This window comes from Cherax quadricarinatus, chromosome 73 (genome assembly GCF_038502225.1).
Source record: "Cherax quadricarinatus isolate ZL_2023a chromosome 73, ASM3850222v1, whole genome shotgun sequence".
Taxonomy (NCBI): Eukaryota; Metazoa; Arthropoda; class Malacostraca; order Decapoda; family Parastacidae; genus Cherax; species Cherax quadricarinatus.
Genome location: NC_091364.1, coordinates 985,403 through 1,009,833, shown reverse-complemented (window position 1 = coordinate 1,009,833; position 24,431 = coordinate 985,403). Strand labels below are relative to the sequence as shown.

The following is a 24,431-nucleotide window of genomic DNA, read 5'->3' as shown; positions in this document are numbered from 1 at the left end:
TAAAAACTTCCCTACCTTTATCTAAATACTGTTCACATATACGCTTCAATGTAAACACTTGATCTACACATCCCCTACCCACTCTGAAACCTCCTTGCTCATCCGCAATCCTACATTCTGTCTTACCTCTAATTCTTTCAATTATAACCCTACCGTACACTTTTCCTGGTATATTCAGTAAACTTATTCCTCTATAATTTTTACAATCTCTTTTGTCCCCCTTCCCTTTATATAAAGGGACTATACATGCTCTCTGCCAGTCCCTAGGTACCTTCCCCTCTTTCATACATTTATTAAACAAAAAACACCAACCACTCCAACACTATATCCCCCCCCCCCCTGCTTTTAACATTTCTGTCATGATCCCATCAGTTCCAGCTGCTTTACCCCCTTTCATTCTACATAACACCTCACACACCTCCCCCACACTCACATCCTGTTCTTCTTCACTCCTAAAAGATGGTATACCTCCCTGGCCAGTGCATGAAATTCAGCCTCCCTTTCTTCGTCGACATTTAAAAGTTCCTCAAAACACTCTCGCCATCTACCCAAAACCTCCATCTCCCAATCTACTAACTCCCCTACTCTGTTTTTAATTGACAAATCCATTCGTTCCCTAGGCTTTCTTAACTTGTTTAACTCACTCCAAAAATTTTTCTTATTTTCATTAAAATTTCTTGACAGTGCCTCTCCCACTCTATCATCTGCTCTCCTTTTGCACTCTCACCACTCTCTTCACCTTTCTTTTACTCTCCATATACTCTGCTCTTCTTATAACACTTCTGCTTTGTAAGAGCCTCTCATAAGCTACCTTTTTCTCTATTATCGCACCCATTACTTCATTCCACCAATCACTCCTCTTTCCTCCTGCACCAACCCTCCTATAAGCACGAACTTCTGCCCCACATTCTAATACGTTCTGCATTTTTAGAGCTATTCCAATCCTCTTCAAACACCCCCTTCCCTCCCACTACTCATACTTGCACCAGCCCACCTATCTGCCAATAGTTGCTTATATCTCACCCGAACTTCCTCCTCCCTTAGTTTATACACTTTCACCTTCCTCTGGCTTGTTGCTGCCATTTTCCTCTTTTCCCATCTACCTCTTACTCTAACTGTAGCTACAACTAAATAATGATCCAATATATCAATTGCCCCTCTATAAACGTGTACATCCTGGAGCCTACCCATCAACCTTTTATCCACCAATACATACTCTAACAAACTACTTTCATTACGTGGTATATCATACCTTGTATACTTATTTATCCTCTTTTTCATAAAATATGTATTACTTATTACCAAACCTCTTTCTACACATAGCTCAATTAAAGGCTCCCCATTTTCATTTACCCCTGGCACCCCAAATTTACCTACTACTCCCTCCACAACATTTTTGCCCACTTTAGCATTGAAATCCCCAACCACCATTACTCTCACACTTGGTTCAAAAGTCCCCACACATTCACTCATCATTTCCCAAAATCTCTCTCTCTCCTCTACACTTCTCTCTTCTCCAGGTGCATATATGCTTACTATAACCCACTTTTCACATCCAACCTTTATTTTACTCCACATAATCCTTGAATTAATACATTTATAGTTCCTCTTTTCCTGCCATAACTTATCCTTCAACATTATTGCTACTCCTCCTTTAGCTGTAACTCTATTTGAAACCCCTGACCTAATCCCATTTACTCCTCTCCACTGAAACTCTCCCATCCCCTTCAGCTTTGTTTCACTTAAAGCCAGGACATCCAGCTTCTTCTCATTCATAACATCCACAATCATCTCTTTCTTATCATTTGCACAACATCAACGCACATTCAGACTTCCCACTTTGACAATTTTCTTCTTATTCTTTTTAGTAATTATTACAGGAAAAGGGGTTACTAGCTCATTGTTCCTGGCATTTTAGTTGACTTTTACAACACGCATGGCTTACGGAGGAAAGATTCTTATTCCACTTCCCCAAGGTTAGACAGCTTAAGCACCTATGTAAACTCTAACAAGTTTAAGCAACCTAGCACCTACATGCACTGTAACAAGGTTAGGTAACATATTCACGTGTGTAACACAATATAACTTTGTTAACCAACGTAAATACCTGTGTGCCACTGCTTTGCTTGACGGGTGGTAAATACTATGACAGATTGCACAGGTGGTTGTGTAGACCACAAGAGGAGAGCAAGCCTGGTTGTGTTGCAGGGTGAGGTATCTTAGCTGGTCCCCTGCTATCATGCGCACCACGGTCGCATACAGAGTCTCCTCATAAACATATCTCTCAACCATTCCTGTTAGGAGAAAAATATTAGTAACACAATTCACCAAGTTTGATAATCTTTTAGTTGTATGAGCATAAATAAATTACAGGAAATGCCTATAAACAATCCTTTGTTTCCTTGATGACACGGCTGACACCTTGGTGCCTGAAGTGAGGTTTAAAGATCAAGGTAAAAGTTACATATGTTCAAGTGGTTTGCAAGGTTCAACCTGCATTATTAACCAAACATCAAAAGCATACAGGACTCCTTATTACACTCTGTAATAATATTTTGTCAACATTTTCTAGGTATTTTTATCTATTTGCTTTTTCTTGGCTCCTCAGTGTTCAGCACAATGCCTTGGTACCTAATTCACAATGCACATATATCTCTTAAGTACTTTTATACACACTATCCATTATTATTAGCATTTTTTACCACACTGACAGTTTTCCACTAAGACAATGTGACTCAAAGAAAGAAACATATTCACCATCATTCATTCAACAGCTCAAGTACACAGACATCACAAACAATTGACCTTCCAAACCACAACATCCCTACCCATCCTTTAGGGTAGTGGTAATGTACATCCCACCTCCATCATTATTATTACTTCTACTACTGTATTAAGTTGTCAGACATACTTTTGTTTAGCTTTCCTGTGTCCCAAATTCATCAAAACTTTTCTAACACTCTACAATGAAATATATGAGCTCCAAATACTGTACTGATAAGTCTCGATGGTACTATACTTCCTTTTAAGCATACAACTTATTGATAAATAAGACAAATGTGCAACACTTGGGTATCTTTAATGAGGAAAATGTTGCACCACACAGTGGCTTCATCAGTCCATACAAAGGAGAACAATGAAGAACAGGAGGAGTTTAAGGTGATCAGTCTCTCAGCCTTGAGTCGATGTGGTCAGTCCATCAATCTTGAAAAGAGTACAGCATATGGGCGAAGAAGTAGCTTATATACTGTAGGCAGGAGAGGTGCAGCAGTTGTAGGTGGTATCACATTTGTTTAATGTGGAAGTAGGTCATGCCTATGGGTTAGGCAAGTGAAGAATTCCCTGTATTAAGATCCCAAGACGTTGCTGTGTCAGACAGGAATGTAGATGAATGGTTCAGGGACTGATTACCTCAAACTCCTCCTGTTCTTCACTGTTCTCTTGTATGGATTGATGAAGCCACTGTGTGGCGAAACGCTTTCCTCATTAAAGATACCCAAGTGTTGCACATGTGACTAATTTATCAACTTGTCGGTTCTCTGAACCATTTATCTACATACAACTTATCGTCACTCCATGCAATTAGGAAATAAATCGTAAACCAAAACAAAACAAGAAAACAGTGCCAAAACAAGCATATGGCACCAATAACATTTTTCAGTGGTTAAGAGGAGGGGCCTAAAGAGTTAGCGCTCGTTCCCTACCAATACTATTACTGGAGATTACTATGAATAACTAAAGTATAATGAACACTTGTCACTGCTCAATAATAACCCACATGGTTACTATATTTAGGTAATTCTACAGACTTCAAATCATTGTTTGTAGAAGCCTTTTAGCATACTGGACGTCTTTTAGCAAACTTAAAATGACCAAAGAATACAAGTCTTTTCTACAATGTTCATTCTAAAGATACCTCCCCAGAAAATTTTACCCATATAGATAGTTACCTTTGTTTTTTATTTACAAACTCGCTCAACAGCCCAGGAAAACAAGAAGTAATAATCTTAGTAACTCAGTAAAGAATCTGTCTCACAACCTGAAGAATCTAATTTTAATTCTCAAAAGATAGTTTCCTTACACCTGCTGCTCATGTTTTCTAAGTAGTAACTGAGTACATAGAATTCATTGACTAATGTAAGTTGCATCCAGAGAAAGGGTCCCAGTTTCAATATTCATAACTACTTAGCGTGCTGTGTTTTACTTAGTTATTAATACCCTCTGGGGTAAAATAAGCCAAGGATGTCTTAAACTAACTAATGACACAACGAAACTTTGAAAATGTATAATGCACATTACTTGCCTTTTAGAAGATGTTTGATCTGGGCAAAATTTCCACCACAGTACCCAGGGTCATGCATTACACGCTCTAAGATTGCTGGCAGAGATATGTGGGTCATCATGCTATTGACTACATGACCAACCATTCCACGCATCTCTGAAGAAAATTGTTAAGGTTTCAAATTAATACCTGGTACTTGTGATTTAAAAGAGTAGCAAAATCCATGAGTATTACGGGAAACAACAGTAGGACAGAAGAGCATATGCAGAATGTCAAAAAGTAAATGGAAAAATCCATATACATGTAGTACAGTGGTTAACCATTTTCCCAGGCTTCCTGGTAACACAAGCTGTCTGTTAACTAGTAAGATCCATTAGTGACATCAATAACTAACAGAGTAAAAATAAAGTGTAAGCATAAAATGGCATACCATGAGCTAATTGGTGGTGGTTGACAAGTGGAGGCTGAGTAGACAGTAGGACATCTAGCAAGGGAAACCACAACTCTCGACGCCCCGACTCTGCCAGCTGACTGGACCCCAGCTGACACACACGCACTAGCTTTACAACCTGTCATGAGTACCTCACTTTACCAAACATTCTACAATTTACAATTAATGAATCCTTTGCAAGAAAACATTAGGCAGATTATACAACTAAGAACAATTAATCCTTTTCTACCCAAGGTGGACATGTAAAAGGCACATGAATTGTTGGCCAATTCTGCATTAAAATGTGTTTTCAATATATATATTAAGCAATCAAAGTAAGCAATGAGAAATTTCCCTACTCAATAGAACACTCTATATCCCTTCATTTTTCTAATTAAGTTAAAACAACACTATAAAGTTAACAATAGAATTGATGAAGGAAAAAAGGTGAGTGGTGCACTGAGGTATCTGTGGAGACAAAAAATATTATCCATAGAGGCAAAGAAGGGAATGTACGAAAGTATAGTAGTATCAACACTCTTATATGGGTGTGAAGCTAGGGTTGCAAATGCTGCAGCGAGGAGGTGGATGGAGGCAGTGGAGATGTCCTGTCTAAGGGCAATGTGTGGTGTAAATATTATGCAGACTAGTTAAAAAAAAAAAAATAATAATAAAGAAGGCACAATTCCATGAGCGGAACAATACATAAATAATCCAAGTTAAAATGAAATGTTTTCATAATTTTCAGTCTCCTATGTGTGGGTTGTGTGTAGAATGACACTATTAACAGCAACAGCCTGGTTGACCAGGCAGTTAACAGGAAAATCAGACCTTGGGCAGGGCCGAGGAAGTAGAGCCTTTGAAACAGTCACAGATATAATGCAGTACAGTGGAACCTCAGTTTTCGTCGTTAATTCGTTCCAGAAAGTCTGACAAAAACCAAATTTGATGAAAACTGAAGCAATATTTCCTATAAGAAATAGTGTAAATCCAATTAATCTGTTCCAGACACCCAAAAGTATTAACAAAAAATACATTTTATAGAAAATAACTCTAGTTTTACATACAAAAAACAATGGGAAATAAATATAAAGGACTAATGAAATGGATAAATGAACATTTAACATCACTTTTACCTTTATTGAAGACTCTTGTTGGCATATAAAAGATGGTGAGGAGGGGAAAGATTATCTCTACCACCAACACTACCACCCTCTACCACCATCACAGCCACTACCACCCTCTACCACTATCACTACCACCCTCAACCACCATCACTACCACCCTCTACCGACGAGAAACAAAGCCAGACTGACTCAAAATGCGTACTCACCTAATTGTGGTTGCAGGGGTCGAGACTCAGCTTTGTGTGCGTGCGGGTGGACACGTATGGTATGGCGGACCACTGTCAACTCGCCAAAAACTGAGGTGATGAACGAAAACTGGGACAAAATTTTGACGAAAAGAGTCATCGAAAAACGAATTTGACGAAAACCAGGGCAAATGAAAACCGAGGTTCCACTGTAAATAAAAATAATATGTAGCAAAAGTGGATGACTTACCTGAGCCTGAACATGACCCAATGACACCAAGAAATTGGTGGCACCATCTTCGTTGTCCTTTACACTAGACAAAAGCTGAAAGGAAACAATAGAAAAACAGATCAATACAATTAAAAATGAAGGCTAATGAAAGCTAATGCCTGGCAAAAAAATTACTGTCAAAAAGAGTGCCATTTCTGATACTTAAATAATGCATCTAAAATTAATTTATTCCTCATAAAATAGATAAAAGCAAATTCAAAATTGAGAGATAATTAATGCTTAAACAGTGGAAAATATAGGTTGGTAGAAATCAACCATCCAGGGAGATACCACTGTCTTGTCATATGAGAGGGCGATACTATTACAGGTACAACTCCAATTTTCCAGCACCCTTGATTCCTAGGCTTTGCTGGTACACATAAAAAAAAAACAATCTCAATCAACCACTAAACATTAGCATCTGCAAGTGTTACAGAGACCAAAAATAGCACAAAATATTACACTAATACCATATCTGGGCAAGAAAATGGAATGAAAGTTACAAATCTGCTACAATCCACAAGCTTTTACCAGAATGAATACCTTGTAGATACTGAGGGACTACAGTATGTAAGAATACAATAACAATGTTTCCACCTAAGTTGGCAACCTGAATGTAGTATATGAAGTCTTGGTAATCCAGCTATACAGTAACCTGGTTGGCTTTCTCTACAAGAACCAACATACAGTGTTACAGCATCAGCACATTACAAGCATTGGTGTCCTCAAACCTGGTAAAGGATTCAAGCTAAACAATACTTGCCTACCATATTTGTTTTTGCCTTTGACCCTGAATTTCACAGTTTCATGTTTCACCTGATCAGTTTTAACCAATATGTATGAAACAGGAAATCTTAGATGGAGAACAGGCAAACTGAACAAAACAGGATATATACAAACAAAAAAAATTGGAGGAGGTTTTGTGGTCGAGGGGCTTGGACTTCCAGCAAGTGTGCATGAGCGTATTAGGTAGGAGTGAATGGAGACGAATGGTATTTGGGACCTGATGAGCTGTTGGAGTGTGAGCAGGGTAATGTTTAGTGAAAGGATTCAGATATTTCAGATATTTGGGAGTTGACGTGTCAGCAGATGGATTTATGAAGGATGAGATTAATCATTGTAGGTAGTAGGTTGGTAGACAGCAACCACCCAGGGGGGTACTACCATCCTGCCAAGTGAGTGTGAAACGAAAGCCTGTAATTGTTTTACATGATGGTAGGATTGCTGGTGCCCTTTTTTCTGTCTCATAAATATGAAAGATTTCAGGTACGTCTTGCTACATCTACTTACACTTAGGTCACACTACATATACATGTACAAGCACATATATACACACCCCTCTGGGTTTTCTTCTATTTTCTTTCTAGTTCTTGTTCTTGTTTATTTCCTCTTATCTCCATGGGGAAGTGGAACAGAATTCTTCCTCCGTAAGCCATGTGTGTTGTAAGAGGCGACTAAAATGCCGGGAGCAAGGGGCTAGTAACCTCTTCTCCTGTATATATTACTAAATGTAAAAGAAGAAGCTTTCGTTTTTCCTTTAGGGCCACCCCGCCTTGGTGGGATACGACCGGTTTGTTGAAAGAAAGAAAAGAAGAGATTAATCATAGAATTGATGAAGGAAAAAAGGTGAGTGGTGTGTTCAGGTATATGTGGAGACAAAAAAAAGTTATCTATGGAGGCAAAGAAGGGAATGTATGAAAGTATAGTGGTACCAACACTCTTATATGGGTGTGAAGCTTGGGTTGTAAATGCTGCAGCGAGGAGACGTTTGGAGGCAGTGGAAATGTCCTGTTTAAGGGCAATGTGTGGTGTAAATATTATGCAGAAAATTTGGAGTGTGGAAATTAGGAGAAAGGGTGGAGTTAATAAAAGTATTAGCCAGAGGGTTGAAGAGGGGTTGTTGAGGTGGTTTGGTCATTTAGAGAGAATGGATCAAAGTAGAATGACATGGAGAGCGTATAAATCTGTAGGGGAAGGAAGGCGGGGTAGGGGTCGTCCTGAAAAGGTTGAAGGGAGGGGGTAAAGGAGGTTTTGTGGGTGAAGGGCTTGGACTTCCAGCAAGCGTGCATGAGCATGTTAGATAGGAGTGAATGGAGACAAATGGTATTTGGGACCTAACAAGCTGTTGGAGAGTGAGCAGGGTAATATTTAGTGAAGGGATTCAGGGAAACCGATTAATTTTATAGAGCTGGACTTGAGTCCTGGAAATGGGAAGTACAATAATTGCACTTTAAAGAGGGGTTTGGGATATTGGCAGTTTGGAGGGATATGTTGTGTATCTATATATGTACATGCTTCTAAACTGTTGTATTCTGAGCACCTCTGCAAAAACAGTGATTATGTGTGAGTGAGGTGAAAGTGTGGAATGATGATGAAAGTATTTTCTTTTGGGGGATTTTCTTCCTTTTTGGGTCACCCTGCCTAGGTGGGAGACGGCCAACTTGTTTAAAAAAAAAAAAATAGTTTTTTGTCATACTTCCGAAAACCCAATACGCATAAATATGTTAATAACAGCATGTACTTACATCATCTACTTTGGTCTTGAGAATGACTAGAAGAACATCAAAAGCACCTTTAATATCTCCTGCTCTTTCAAGAAGGTAGGCTGTTGACTCTTGTCGATTGTGCCTTTTGCAGATCTGCAGAAGAAAGTTTATAACCATGAACAGCCATTATTAGATTATAAAAGACACAAATGCAAGTACATAGTAGGCATTTTATATTATTTCCTTAACATATACTGAATTTATATTATACAATAAAGAATTTTCATGAGGAGTGTGAGGCTTAGGTTAGGGTATATAGGAGAGAAGGGGAGTATTTTTCAGTAAAATAGGTCACAGAAGGCATATGTAATGTCACCATAGTTGGTTATAAATTTAAAGATGAGGATGCAAAAAGAAATGAATGCTTGAATGTTATGTAGAGATGCATAAAGAGTCAAAAAATCATGCTTAGTGGAAGAGATGAAAGATTTTCAGCCATACCCAACCTTCTCCTTTCTCCCTCCCTCAGACAATTTCATATTTTTTTCAGCTGTTACTATACAAAATACATTTGTCTTTGATATGGTATGGGTCAGGAAATGTGGAAATTTAGATATGCATTTAAAAAATGTCTTGGTTGCCTTTGGATTAAATACATAAGTATACTGTGTGGTATGAAAATACTCACAGTGATGTATCCAATTAAACCAGCAAATAATTTAAAAATAAACAAAAAATTACCCTAATGCTCAAAGCATCTAACTGGACAAACCAAGGATCTGTCCAATACAGTGCAGATAATCAAGCATCTACTATACAACAATCAGCATAAGGTACCTCTAAAGTTTTTTCCAGTCTGTAGCCTTCAGCACCTTTAAGATATGGGTAAACTTGGTTGGGATTTACTTTGCACATGAGGTCAATGTACTTTTCATGAAGTATTGAGGTTAGAGGACTGTCACTGAGGTCTGCACCACGCCCTCCTGGAGATGCATGGGTGGATCTGGAAAATGATCAACTCAATTTTGTATTCTGATTCCAAAGAGTGTGCGAGTAATTCTCAAAAAGAAATTTGCATTTGTAGCATGACTAGAAGCTACAATAGTTGACTAGCAAATGGTGGCAACAAGAAAGATAGAGATACAATATGCCAAGCAACTCTTTATTCTGAAGACCTTTCGCTCATGACCCAATGAAGCTCAACACCGAGTGAAATGTTGCCAGAATAAAGACTGCTCTGTATTCTGTCCCTCTTTACTATAAAAACATTAGAAACATGCATATATCAACATACAATACACACTCCTGTATTAGATTTGAAAGGGAGACAATCATACAAGAAGGGAAAATAAAACACTGCTATAAAATATAAAAAGATTTAAAAACAAAGTCAAAGATACCTTTCCTCCTACATATATGAAAAACATTAAATCAATATTCAACAAGAAAACAGTCATAGCCAAAAACTTGAAGAAAATACCAAACTATAGAATGTGTTCTTACCTATATGTAAAGAGTGCATGAAGAGCATTGTATAGATACTGATCATCATCCTTTAGGTGTAGTGTGATATCATTCAAGAGAGGTGTCAACTGAGACATAGTTAGTAGAAGGCTGGCGACACGGCTGCTGTCAATATCCAGCAATGTCTGTAAGGAATTATTGTACAATTAATATATTTGATCAGATTGTGGAAACAAAGCCCTAACATAAATGAATATGGGACACAATGAGCTTAACTCTATTCCTGTAGCTACACACATAAAAACACTGAATGTATTACAGCCAGTAAAGCAACCTATCTTCTGTTCATTAATCAAGTCCCCAGGCCTCTCCTATATTACACTTATCCTCCATTTTGAATTCATCACACAAAAAATGAAGTTTTACCCAATGTCTAAGATAAAATATAACCAGGAAAGATTGGTCATGGTTGAAGGCATCCCAATAATTGAAGCAGACCTAGTAAAAAGTAAGTAGTAGGTTGGTAGACAGCAATCACCCAGGGGGGTACTACTGTCCTGCCAAGTGAGTGTGAAATGAAAGCCTGTAATTGTTTTACATGATGGTAGGAGTGCTGGCGTCCATTTTTCTGTCTCATGAACATGCAAAGTTTCAGGTACGTCTTGCTACTTCTACTTACACTTAGGTCACACTACACATACATGTACAAGCATATGTATACATATATACCCCTCAGGGTTTTCTTCTATTTTCTTTCTAGTTCTTGTTCTTGTTTATTGTTTATTTCCTCTTATCTTCATGGGGAAGTGGAACAGAATTCTTCCTCCATAAGCCATGCGTGTCATAAGAGGCGACTAAAATGCCGGGAGCAAGGGGCTAGTAACCCCTTCTCCTGTATATATTAATAAATGTAAAAGGAGAAACTTTCGTTTTTTCTTTTGAGCCACCCCGCCTCAGTGGGATATGGCCGGTTTGTTGAAAGAATTGAAAGACCTAGTAAAAATCCATAAAACAAACCAGGAAAAAGACACCTTCAGGAAAACCATCAAAAATTAAATATTTCCATTAATTTGAGCCCAATTTCAAAATGCTTCCAGTCCTGAAACCAACCAATGTCATCTTTATTTCAATAGTATATCTTCCATTATATCAACTGATACCAAGAAGTAGCCAATAAAGTCATAAAAACTATCCTAGAAAACACCTCAAAGTTGGTATCTTAAAGAATACACAAGGTCAGAGGTCTGCTTCTCCTGTCATGCACACTTATCATGCATAGTGTGAGGCAGGATTGTTTTTTATACAGTGTACACTCACTGCACAGACTCATGTCTAGGCCATAATTTACTGCTCACAGCATATCTGAGGGCACTGTGCTTAACCCCTTGAGGGTCTGTGCTGTAGATCTATGGCTTTACGTTGAGGGTCCAAACCGTAGATCTACATCATGAGCTCAGCTCACTCTGATAAGCTGTGAGTGGTAAATTTTGGCCTTGATATGAGAGAATACATCTATGTGGTATGTGTGCACCACATAAAACAAATCCTGCAGCACATAGTGCATAGTGAGAGAAAAAAAACTGAGACCGTAATTTTCAATTAAAACAGTGACTTTGCAGTGTTTATTCGTATGTTTTTTATAGTTGTATTTGCGATTTCTTGGTCTCATTGGATAGAATTGAGGACATATTACATAAAAAGATGTGATTTTGATTAATTTTAGTATTGGAAATGGCTTGAAACTGAGCTCAAAGTAGCAGAAATGTTAAATTTTTACCGATGTTCAAGAGTAAACAAATGACCTCACACGTCTAATACACGCCTGCTGGTGAGTCTAATATACGTTCACAAATGTGCTGATATTATTCATACAATTATTACAATACTGCGTAACAGTAAATCTATTTTTTTGGTTTGAATAAAAATTCATTATGTGAATAAAAAATCAAAATGGAATTCATTAGTAAAGCCTGAAAACGTAACTAATGAACAGAGGAAATGTTAGTTTAGTGCCAGGAATGCCTGCATTGTTTATTCTGGACCCTATTTTGAAATTGGAGTATTTTGAACTTTGCATTAAATTGGCCAAATTACCAATTTCCAATCACTTTATTTTGTAGTTGAAACAGTCGACTTGGCAAATTCTTGTGCTCAATCGATAGAATAGAAGTAATTCTAGTGAAATAGCAAAGAATTTGGTCGACTGGAATAATGTAATTGGCCTAAAATGGGAGTCAAAGTCGGCAAAATCGCCGATGCGTAAATATCGCTGACATATCAAAATTCGCGAGAGCATAATTTCATAAATTTTCCATCAAATTTCATACTTTTTGTTTTATTACCTTCAGAAAAAGATTCTCTACCATTTCATAAGAAAAAATAACAAAATTATTTTTTGAAAATTCTTGGACACTGGTGCATCCTTTGAAATTTGGCCTCTGGACCCTGAAAGGGTTAAAACACAGAATTATAGTAGCTCTACATAAGTGACAGTGAAAGGGTTAAAACTTACAAAATCCAAAATCCATGCAAACTTTCCTTTGAGAAAAATCCACCATCGCTGAAGTTTGAAGCCTATCAAAAGAAGTATTTTCTAGTTCTTTCTTGGAATTAAATAAATCCAAGTCTATTAGCTATGTTAGTTAACTGGCAAATTTGCATTTACACAACCTAAACTTATAGGGTATCATTCTATTCATAAGATGAATTGGCCAATAGAGATTGGAGCTGTTCAGGGAAGACATAAACATGCAAGATTTCAGGGATGTCTTGCTACTTCTACTTGACTTAAGTCACATTACACTTGCATATACAAGCATATATATACACACCCCTCTGGGTTTTCTTCTATTTTCTTACTGGTTCTTGTTCTTGTTCTTGTTTATTTCCTCTTATCTCCATGGGGAAGTTGAACAGAATTCTTCCTCCGTACGCCATGTGTGTTGTATGAGGCGACTAAAATGCCGGGAGCAAGGGGCTAGTAACCCCTTCACCTGTATACATTACTAGTTAAAAAGAGAAACTTTTGTTTTTCTTTTTGGGACACCCTGCCTCAGTGGGATACGGGCAGTTTTTTGAAAGAAGAAGAAAGAAAGATTTTAATAAATACACACAGTAGCAGCATGTGTCTATCACTTACTTTTATATGTCGGAGAAATTGTTGCTGTATCTTCTGAGCGTGGAGATCAGTAAACTGAGGTGATGACAAGACTGAACGTATGTAAGTGAAAACTTGATGTCTCCGTAGCTTGTCTTCCAAATAACACTCAACAATCTTCTCATGCTCTCCTCTTTCCTCGTAAACATATTCACACACCCGATAGCTGAAGTGTGAGAGATTAAGCCATTCAAAGTTACACAAAGATGAAGATTTTTTTTCTACAGTATGCACATTTTCACCTGTCCTGCACTATATTCAGATTACTTTTTTAATAACACTGGCCATTTCCCAACAAGACAGGAGCCTTCATGATGGAAACATAATGAATAAAAAGGCACAATACCATGAGTGGAACAATATGCTAATAACCCTGCACATGGGAGAAAGAAACATATGACAATGTTTCAGTCCAACTTGAACCATTAACTAGTCACACTGTGGCTAGTTAATGGTCCTAGTCAGATCAAAACATTGTTGTAAGTTTCTTTCTCCTGTGAGTGGGTTATCTGTGCATGGAAGCAATCCTCTCAGTCATCAAACCTTAATGGCTGACAAAATAAGCCATGCAGTGTACATTTTATAAATTGACTGAAGCCAATGGAAGGTATTCAGTGCCACAAGTCAGTGGTACAGTACTCTGATAGTTTTACATAAGATATTGAAGGCCACAACTGTGTCACTCCGGGGCCACAGGGTGTGCATCCTTGCTCAAAATCATAATATAAAATGAACTTAAAAAAAAAGTGATACATACTTTTAAGAAATAAAACAAAAAGTAAGGCTAGATTGCTAATTCTTACAATTTTGCTTTACGTGCTTTTTCCAGAAGATGATCAGTATCGTAGTGCACAAGGCCGCCTTCTTGTAATAACTCCAGTAAAGCTGTCTGCCGCTCCTCGTGGTGGCTTTCAGTGCCAGGAACTGTCAGATGGCATAGTACCTGGCCATTAAGATATACAGTAATTTTCTATGATAAATAAGTTTAAGCAAAAGAAATAGGAGTGTGTGTTGGCAGTACATTCTAAATTTAAATGACAATAATTTTTGTTAACACGTCGGCCGTTCCCCACCAAGGCAGGGTGACCCAAAAATAAAGAAAAGCCCCAAAAGAAGGAAAAAACTTTTATCATCATTCAACACTTTCACCATCACTCACACATAATCACCATCTTTGCAGAGGAGCTCAGATATAACAGTTTAGGTGCTACTCCAAACCAGGGATGTATCGGATGTGAAAATTTAGATATCCACGGATGCAGATGTGTATTCGGATGTCTTACTTACCTATTTTGCAGATGCGGATGCAAATACGGATATCTGCTTATAGTACAATACGGATGCGGATTGCGGATGTCACATCTTGACATCCTCCCAGATGTGGATGCGGATGCGAATTTTGCAGGATAGTCATAGAACACTAGATTTTTTTTTTTACCGTATGACAAATACTCTTGTGAGTGAGGGACTGAACACATCGATTCCAGGCTGAGGGACTGATTACTTGAAACTCCTCTCCTTATGCCTTCCTGCTTTGTATTGGACTGATGAAGCCACTGTGTGGCGAAAAGTTTCTTCAATAAAGATTCCCATATGTTGCATAAGTGTCTCAATTCTTTAAGCTGTCAGTTTCCAAACCATTTATCACATGCTTATTTGTATTTAATACCATTTCAGCAATTTCACCATCACTCAAGGAATGCACAGCAGGTGGAGTTATGTAGAGATGACTGACGCTCCACACAAAATTAAGATGGAACACTGCAGCAAGCCTACTGGCCCGTGTGAGGCAGGTCCAATTCTCCCACCTTGGGTAGTTTCAAATTTAGGTTGGATAAATACATGAGTGAGAGGAGTTGGATTTGAGTGGGACTTGCACGTGAGTCCCACTCACGTGCAAGTCCCACTCAGAATTATCAAAGCTTATTATGATCGAGGCTAGAACCTTGGGTAGCTTTAAAGAGAGATTGGACAAATATATGAGTGGGAGGGGATGAGTTTGATTGGTGTCGTGGATGCGGGAGTGAATTCTTGAGTAGCTTTGGGTAGTGGTGGTTTTGATAAGGACTTGCCTTGTATGGGCCAGTAGGCCTTCTGCAGTGTTGCTCCATTCTTATGTTCTTCTTATTGCTTGGATAGCGTTTATTCTGTTAGTGGGTTGAATTTGTGAAGGACTTGCCTAGTATGTGCCAACAGGCCTACTGCAGTGTTCCTTCTTTTTTATGTTCTTCTTATATTCTTAGTCAGGTCAGGTCACATTCACTTAAAAACATGGTATAAACCTTGGTAATAAATACCGACAAGTTGGTTTAGAAAGACACATAAGCAAACACTATAACATATTTATTAGAAAACGTTTCGGTCCTGGGACCCTGATCACTTCTAACATACAGAGGTAGAAAGACATTATATATACATGTAGGCGGAGAGTGAGATGTGACGCACGTGACCTGAGGAAAGTCATAAGAACATAAGAATGGAGGAACACTGTAGAAGGCCTACTGGCCCATGCGAGGCAGGTCCTTATCAAAACAACCTCTACCTATGATGAGGATGGGTAGACGATGAAATCATGTGACTCCTGTGTTGTTGGGTTGGTGCTGCTTAAGTATCACGTATGCCAATGTTTTTGAAATTTTGTAGTTTCCAGTGTTGCGTTCTATAATGTCGGTGACGGCGATTAGTGAGGCTTCTAGGCACCATCGGCGTCTGAGGTCTGGTTCGGTGAGAACGAGTTGTGCCTCATTCCAGTTCATCAAATGCCCCGTGGAGTCTCTGTGGAGGACACAGGCGTACCTTACATCGTCTCTGTTAGAGGCATTTCGATACTCATTCAGGCGGACTGCAAGATCTCTGCCTGTCTCGCCTACATATTTCTTGGGACAGAACCCACAGGGGATAGTGTAGACGCCTGCTGTAGAAGTTAGAGGTGTGGGGCTGCGTTCCGTAGTGAGGTCTTTGATAGATGATGCGTTTATGGTGGAAACGTTGATGTTATTCATAGCAAGTGCCCGGCGAGTATTCGTGGCAACATCGCCACATGGGAGTACCATGAACTGTTTTGGGGGCTGTTCATGGTACTCCCATGTGGCGATGTTGCCACGAATACTCGCCGGGCACTTGCTATGAATAACATCAACGTTTCCACCATAAACACATCATCTATCAAAGACCTCACTACGAAACGCAGCCCCACACCTCTAACTTCTACAGCAGGCATCTACACTATCCCCTGTGGGTTCTGTCCCAAGAAATATGTAGGCGAGACAGGCAGAGATCTTGCAGTCCGCCTGAATGAGCATCGAAATGCCTCTAACAGAGACGATGTAAGGTACGCCTGTGTCCTCCACAGAGACTCCACGGGGCATTTGATGAACTGGAATGAGGCACAACTCGTTCTCACCGAACCAGACCTCAGATGCCAATGGTGCCTAGAAGCCTCACTAATCGCCGTCACCGACACTATAGAACGCAACACTGGAAACTACAAAATTTCAAAAACATTGGCACACATGATACTTAAGCAGCACCAACCCAACAACACAGGAGTCACATGATTTCATCGTCTACCCGTCCTCATCATAGGTAGAGGTTGTTTTGATAAGGACCTGCCTCGCATGGGCCAGTAGGCCTTCTACAGTGTTCCTCCATTCTTATGTTCTTATGACTTTCCTCAGGTCACGTGCGTCACATCTCACTCTCCGCCTATATATAATGTCTTTCTACCTCTGTATGTTAGAAGTGATCAAGGTCCCAGGACCGAAACGTTTTCTAATAAATATGTTATAGTGTTTGCTTACGTGTCTTTCTAACCCAACTTAAAAACATAAGAAAGAAGGAACACTGCAACAGGCCTGTTGGCCCATACTAGGCAAGTCCTTCACAATCCATCCCACTAACAGAATATTTGCCCAACCCAATTTTCAATGCTACCTAAGCAATAAGCTTTGATAATTCTATTTACTCAAGTGAAAGTCCCACTCAAATCCAACCCCTCTCACTCATGTGTTTATCCAATCTAATATATTTATCAAACGCTATTTACATCCCCTATATTAATTCTTGTTTTTCATTCATACACCTCCACAGTGTGAGTGACTGTGTGAGAGTCTCACACACACAGTGGGACTTACACATGGGTAGTTTCACATTTAGGTTGGATAAATACAAACTGCATTAATAGATTCAAATTAGATAAGTTTAGATTTGGAGAGGATATAGGAAAGTATTGGTTTAGTAATGGGGTAGTTGACGAGTGGATCGGTCTGCCTAGTATGGTTATTGAAGCTAAAGCCTTGGGTAGTTTCAAATTTAGGTTGGGTAAGTACATGAGGGAGAGGGGTTGGATTTGAGAGGGACTTGCACATGAGTAAATGGAATTGTCAAGGCTTATTGTTTAGGTAACGTTTATTCTGTTAGTGGATTGGATTTGTGAAGGACCTGCCGAGTATGGGGCAACAGGCCTACTGTTGGGAAATAAACATGCAAGCTCTGTAATTTAGGTTATAACATCCGTCACATCCTCTTTGTTTGGCGCGGATGCAAACGCAGATATTTATTTAATGATGATTGAGGATGTGGATATCTCGTTTAGAAAAAAATAAGGATGCGGATGTAAGAAATTGTGCAGATGTTCCGCGGATACGGATATCCGATACATCCCTACTCCAAACAGCCAATATCCCAAACCCCTCCTTTAAAATGCAGGCATTGTACTTCTCACCTCCAAGACTCAAGTCCAGCTAACCAGTTTCCCTGAATCCCTTCACAAAATATTACCCTGATCACACTCCAACAGCTCGTCATGCCAGAAATAAATGGTATAAAATACCGACACAATGGAAATATAAACACATATGCAGCATAATGTGATCCTTTATTGACAACGTTTGACCCACACAGTGGGCTTTTTCAAGTCACAAACAGATATACCTGGGGTGGAAGGTATGAGAGTATTTATAGTCAGGTTCAGAATGCTGGGTCAGGTGGAGAATGCTGCATCTGATGATCTACCGAGTGGGGTTATATAACCCCACTCGGTAGATCATCAGATGCAGCATTCTCCACCTGACCACAGCATTCTGAACCTGACAATAAATACTCGCGTACTTTCCACCCCAGGTATATCTGTTTGTGACTTGAAAAAGCCCACTGTGTGGGTGAAACGTTGTCAATAAAGGATCACATTATACTGCATATGTGTTAATATTTCCAGCTCGTCATGCCCCCAAAACCATTTGTCTCCATTCACTCCTATCTGATTTTGAAGTTTGGCAACAATCATTAGCTCAGTTTTGCCTACCATGACCTTTCTTGGCAAGAGTCCCTTCATAATGATACATATTTCTGTTACTTACCATATCTACTCACTCAAATTATAGTGCTTGGTGCCTTCCATTTTTTGTATTCTACTCTCCCCTTTAACTGGTTGTTTAAAGGAAATTTAAGCAATCACCTCATATCTGAGCTCAAAAGAATTACTCCTTACTTTATTGCTTGTCATTAATGAAATATTGATGTGAAATGCTATGCATAAAAAGGTTCTTGTGCTTTTAACCATCTTCAGAATTTTTTTTATCACAAACCACAACAGAAAAATTTTGATAAACAGTGGAGTTCTTTTTCTAATTACAGTTATTAATCTCTATAGTGTTTCAAATGCCAGGTATACTAACACATATCACTAACAAACTTACTCTTCCTTTCTACAAGTTGTAGTTGAATGATGGGTTACATTACTACTCATGTGAAGTGCTAAACTCATGTGGGCCATTCAGTGCATGGAATGGCAGAAGTTTGATCCTCTATCTGCTAAGTACAACCCAACGTTTAATCAGTGAGATTGCTGGTGGTTGTCTGAAGAGTTACAGTGTTAGACAAGTTGTTATACTGTACCTGCAGCTTTGTGTATTTCTTCCTTTTAATTTCCTTAATCATAAAAAAAAAAAAAACATTATTTGAAGAATGACTATTTTATCTTATATAAATGTTTACTTTAAAATTGTGTTTATTGAATTTGCTTGAAAATATAAATATTTTTTTTACCTGATCAAAAAGTTGTCTATTGATTGCAATGGCACCCTGCTGCCGAGACATCTGACGAGCAATGAAAGTAAAGAGAGATCCCAACTGTGCTGGTCCAAAGCCCTCTCCTTCCACCATCACCTGAAGATATTTACATCAGAGAATAACTTTAACACCTCTATGGAAATTTGTCCTTTGAAATACATGTAAATAATTACTCTGTAACAAGACAATAAAAACTATTATTACAAGACAATCTATCTAAACAATGAAATGTCTATGATACAATAAATCTTCATATATATTATTGTGGTAAGTGTTATGATAAAGGATGTACTATATTCGTAGAAAGTGTTAAACCTGTTTAGGGTTATTTAATGCTGAATGGTGGGGGTGAGGCAGGCTGGCTTGGAAAGAAGGTACAAATGTCAGTAAGCACAAAGGCAAAAGGAGGGGTTATTATCAGTGTAGCAACATTGATAAAGATAAAACTGTGATGGAAGCAAACTTCTGGCAAGACAGCAACTGAATGAATGACAGTGAATGTGTTTTCTTTCCTTCTGGGTTACTCTACTTTGGTGGAAATGGCTGATGTGTTGAAGAAAAGAAATGCATTGAAGGTGAAACTGTCCAAGAGAAAGGCAAACAGAATAAGCATATCAGAGCACTGAAGGAGGTTAAAAAATAGTCAGGGAACTCTCTGATCAACAGAACAATTAGTTAAAAAAGATGGACTATCATCCTGAGCTGAATCCTTTCAGTGTAACACTGGGCATCTCCCATGAGATGACTATGTCCTCGATTGATGTGACCAATGTACAGGTGCATGAGGATTGCCAGGAGCTTTATTGTGGCTTGATTAACAACAGCTTGATGGTGAATAGCACAGCCCAATAAAGATAACAGCAACTTCACATACTGAAATATTATGGCAATGGCAACTACCTGAAGGAGAATGAAAATGCCTGAGGTACACAATGAGCAGAAGAGTCCACAAGCTTATTGCCCTCAACTCCTGTTTGATCAGGGACCCAGAAAAAAAAATTACATCTGCTGAAACTGCAACAAAACCAACATTGAATGCAGGACAAGGAGAGCCGAAGAACGAAAGATCTGAATCACTTGGAATGCAATGAGAGACAGAATATGACAAATAAGGAGGAACAATGTAGATGGCATCAGGGAGAAAAAGCTCATAACTCTTGTGTGAAAATGCTAGCTGACTGCAACAGTCATCCTTGGATTATACAAACATTAAAAAGGCCTGGGCAGTCTCCTAGGCAGACCTGAGCCAAGGAGATTTCCAAGGTGAGAGGGAGGAGTAAGAGGAAGGAAGATCAGAAAGATAAGGTAGCACAAAGAACCTGACAACAATAAAGAAATAAGAAAGAAGGGTGACAACTGCAACTGCTAAGATCTACTAACATAAGTAAAATGTTCATAAACCATAGGCTTACAGGGCCACAGAAACAAAGAAAGTAACAGAGGTAACGGGTATCCTGATGAAAATAAAAGTAGAGGCCTAGTCATTGGCCTCTGTACCAAATTCCTCACTTCTTGTGAGGAACTCAGTAGTGGTATATGGAGGAAAGTGAGATAAATGCAGAGGAAGAGAATAATACAAATATGTGATAGCTGTGTACAGCATTTAAGGTGGTGGAACCACCAATTATAATATGGGTGGTTGTGGTCAAAGGTGTATTTAATTTTTTTTTTTCAACAAGTCAGCCGTCTCTGACCGAGGCAGGGCGACCCAAAAAGAAAGAAAATCCCCAAAAAGAAAATACTTTCATCAACATTCAACACTTTCACCTCACACACACAATCACTGATTTTGCAGAGGTGCCCCGAATACAACAGTTTAGAATATATACGTATAAAAATACACAATATATCCCTCCAAACTGCCAATATCTCAAACCTCTCCTTTAGAGTACAGGCATTGTACTTCCCATTTCCAAGACTCAAGTCCGGTTATATAAAATAACCGGTCTCTCTGAATCCCTTCACTAAATATTGCCCTGCTCACACTCCAACAGATCGTCAGGTCCCAAATATCATTTGTCTCCATTCACTCCTATCTAACACGCTCACGCACGCTTGCTGGAAGTCCAAACCCCTTGCCCACAACACCTCCTTTACCCCCCTCCCTCCAACCTTTTCGAGGACGACCCCTACCCCGCCTTCCTTCCCCTACAGATTTATGCGCTCTCCATGTCATTCTACTTTGATCCATTCTCTCTAAATGACCAAACCACTTCAACAACCCCTCTTAAGCCCTCTGACTAACACTTTTATTAACTCCACACCTTCTCCTAATTTCCACAATCCGAATTTTCTGCATAATATTTACACCACACATTGCCCTTAGACAGGACATCTCCACTGCCTCCAACCACCTCCTCATTGCAGCATTTACAACTCAAGCTTCACACCCATATAAGAGTGTTGGTACTATTATACTTTCATATATTCCCTTCTTTGCCTCCATAGATAACATTTTTTGCCTCCACATATACCTCAATGCACCACTCACATTTTTTCCTTCATCAATTCTATGATTAACCTCATCCTTCATAAATCCCTCCGCTGACACGTCAACTCCCAAATATCTGAAAACATTCACTTCTTCCATACTCCTCCTCCCCAATTTGATATCCAATTTTTATCTAAATCATTTCATACTCTCATCACCTTACTCTTTTCTATGTTCACTTTCAACTTTCTACCTTTACACACACTCCCAAATTCGTCCACTAACCTTTGCAATTTTTCTTTAGAATCTCCCATAAGCACAGTATCATCAGCAAAAAGTAACTGTGTCACTTCCCATTTTGTATTTGATTCCCCATAATTTAATCTCACCCCTCTCCCGAACACCCTAGCATTTAATTCTTTTACAACGCCATCTATAAATATATTAAACAGCCATGGTGACATTACACATCCCTGTCTAAGACCTACTTTTACTGGGAAATAGTCTCCCTCTCTTCTATGACAAATTATTTGTAGGAAAATGGCTGTGCAGTTTGAACTATGAAACAACTTTGAGAGAGAGAATATGAGAGGAAAACAGGCATAGTATAACCCTTGTTTTATGTATAAACTTACTATGAACAGTTGAAAATGTGTTAAGTTTTAGCAATGTAAAGGAATTTGGTCATCTTAATTTACCCTGAGTTAAGAAAGCACATGAATAGGCCATGGAACTATTTGGTACTTAATCCCCAACATTTATACAGATATCTTTCTTTGCACACACCTTCAACACTATTATTATTATTATTATTACAGAATGTGCACAGCTTAAGAAATCGTAATACCACAAAAGGAAACAATCCATGGAATATACAGAAATATACCTAGTTGGATGAATCTTATTAGAGCCAGTTGGTTGATTGGCTTACACTCTGGCCTGGAGTTTTAGGACTCACTTGCTATGGGTTCAAACCCCAACCATCTGTGGTCAGAATAATCATGGGAAAGCAGTAAGTCTGTAGAGATCATACAGTGCCTGGGAAATGGGAGGTAATCAGGTACGATCCAAAGAAGGGCAGCTGCCATCTTTTAGAGCCTTGTTATTATTTACAGTCACACTGCATTAATACAGTATGTATTAATATTAGTTCCATTTATCACTGTATCAAATTAATTACATTCATAGCAACTATGCACAAATTCACCTACATTTTATTAACACACAGACCATCTACCACCAAGATAGGATGATCACAAAATAATAAAAAGGAAACATTCCCCATCCTTCATTTAATTGCTGCCTTGCCAGAAGCAAGCTGACATCACAGCTCATATGACCCTCCAACCTGAAACATCCTCACCCCTTCTTTACAGTGCTGGCACTGTACTTCCCATCTCCAGAAAACAAATCCAGTTAATTCATTTCCCTGAATCCCTTCAAACCATTAACTTGCACACACTTCAACAACACCAAGTCCACTCACTCCGACCCAGTGTGCTCACACAAGCCTGTTGGATGTTTCAACATCCAGCACTCAAAACCTCCTCTACCCCTCTAAATGCCAATCCATCCCAAGATAATCCATAACTCTCCCTACACAAATAACCCGCACATGGAAGAGATACGCTTATGACAGTGTTTCAGTCTATCTTGGACTATTTACAAAGTCACACTAACACAAAAGATAGAGGGAACCACTATATATATAGGTGAGCAGACAGGGATGGGACCAAGAGAGGTAGTAGTGGTAGAGGTAACCCTCTTAGTGTTATCCTATCTTGTTCCATCCTCTCTAAATGCCAAAAACAACTCTACTACTACTCCTCTGCCCTCTGAATTATACTTTTGGTAACTAAATACCAATCTTCTGCAATGTCTTTAGCACATTAAAATATTAATACTGACTTCCTTATTATTCCTTATGCCATTTACCAAATTATGGCCGGTTTGTTGAAAAAAATATTTACATATTCAATGCGCAGTAATTCCTTCACTACCATACATACATAGTGAAATAGGCACGTCTCTGTTGGTAGGAAAGGGACACCAAGGGAATGAGAGAGTGTATGTATTTCAATAATTATACTCATTAGTTTACAGTATTATGTATATTATAAGTGTGCAGGAAAGAGTAAGCTGATGAGAAGTAGTAGAAGTATAGGAATTAAAAGACATGTGGTGAGGATAAAAGGAAGGAAAATGGAGAAAGTGAATGTATTCAGTTTTACATACTTGGGAATGGATGTATCAGCAGATGGGTCTATGAAGGATGAGGTAAATCACAGAATAGACGAGGGGAAAGAAAGTGGCAGGAGTGTTGAGGAATCTGTGAAAAGAAAGACGTTTGTCAATGGATGCAAAATAGGAATTGTATATGAGCAATACAAAGTGGTGCTGACAAGTTTGTTTGGGTGTGAAGCACGGAATTTGAATGATGCAGTGAAGAGGAAGTAGTAACAATGTAGAGTCTAAGATTAATATTATTATCATTATTAACACACTGGCCGATTCCCACCAAGGCAGGGG

The 24,431-nt window shown here is 38.8% G+C and overlaps 1 protein-coding gene across 2 annotated transcripts in view; it reads right to left on the bottom strand.

Moving 5' to 3' along the window:
* The window catches only part of Vps8 (vacuolar protein sorting 8), a 97,807-nt gene that overhangs the window by 16,170 nt on the left and 57,206 nt on the right, over positions 1–24,431 (bottom strand). For both annotated transcript variants that reach the window (XM_070100519.1, XM_070100518.1), the window contains exons 13-22: positions 19,448–19,567; positions 14,206–14,345; positions 13,385–13,568; positions 10,285–10,430; positions 9,619–9,784; positions 8,821–8,934; positions 6,275–6,349; positions 4,713–4,851; positions 4,304–4,438; positions 2,108–2,294 (exon numbers count right to left, since the gene is read on the bottom strand). In XM_070100519.1, the coding sequence (XP_069956620.1) occupies positions 2,108–2,294; positions 4,304–4,438; positions 4,713–4,851; positions 6,275–6,349; positions 8,821–8,934; positions 9,619–9,784; positions 10,285–10,430; positions 13,385–13,568; positions 14,206–14,345; positions 19,448–19,567 (1,406 nt within the window). The remainder of the gene's footprint in view (positions 1–2,107; positions 2,295–4,303; positions 4,439–4,712; positions 4,852–6,274; positions 6,350–8,820; positions 8,935–9,618; positions 9,785–10,284; positions 10,431–13,384; positions 13,569–14,205; positions 14,346–19,447; positions 19,568–24,431) is intronic.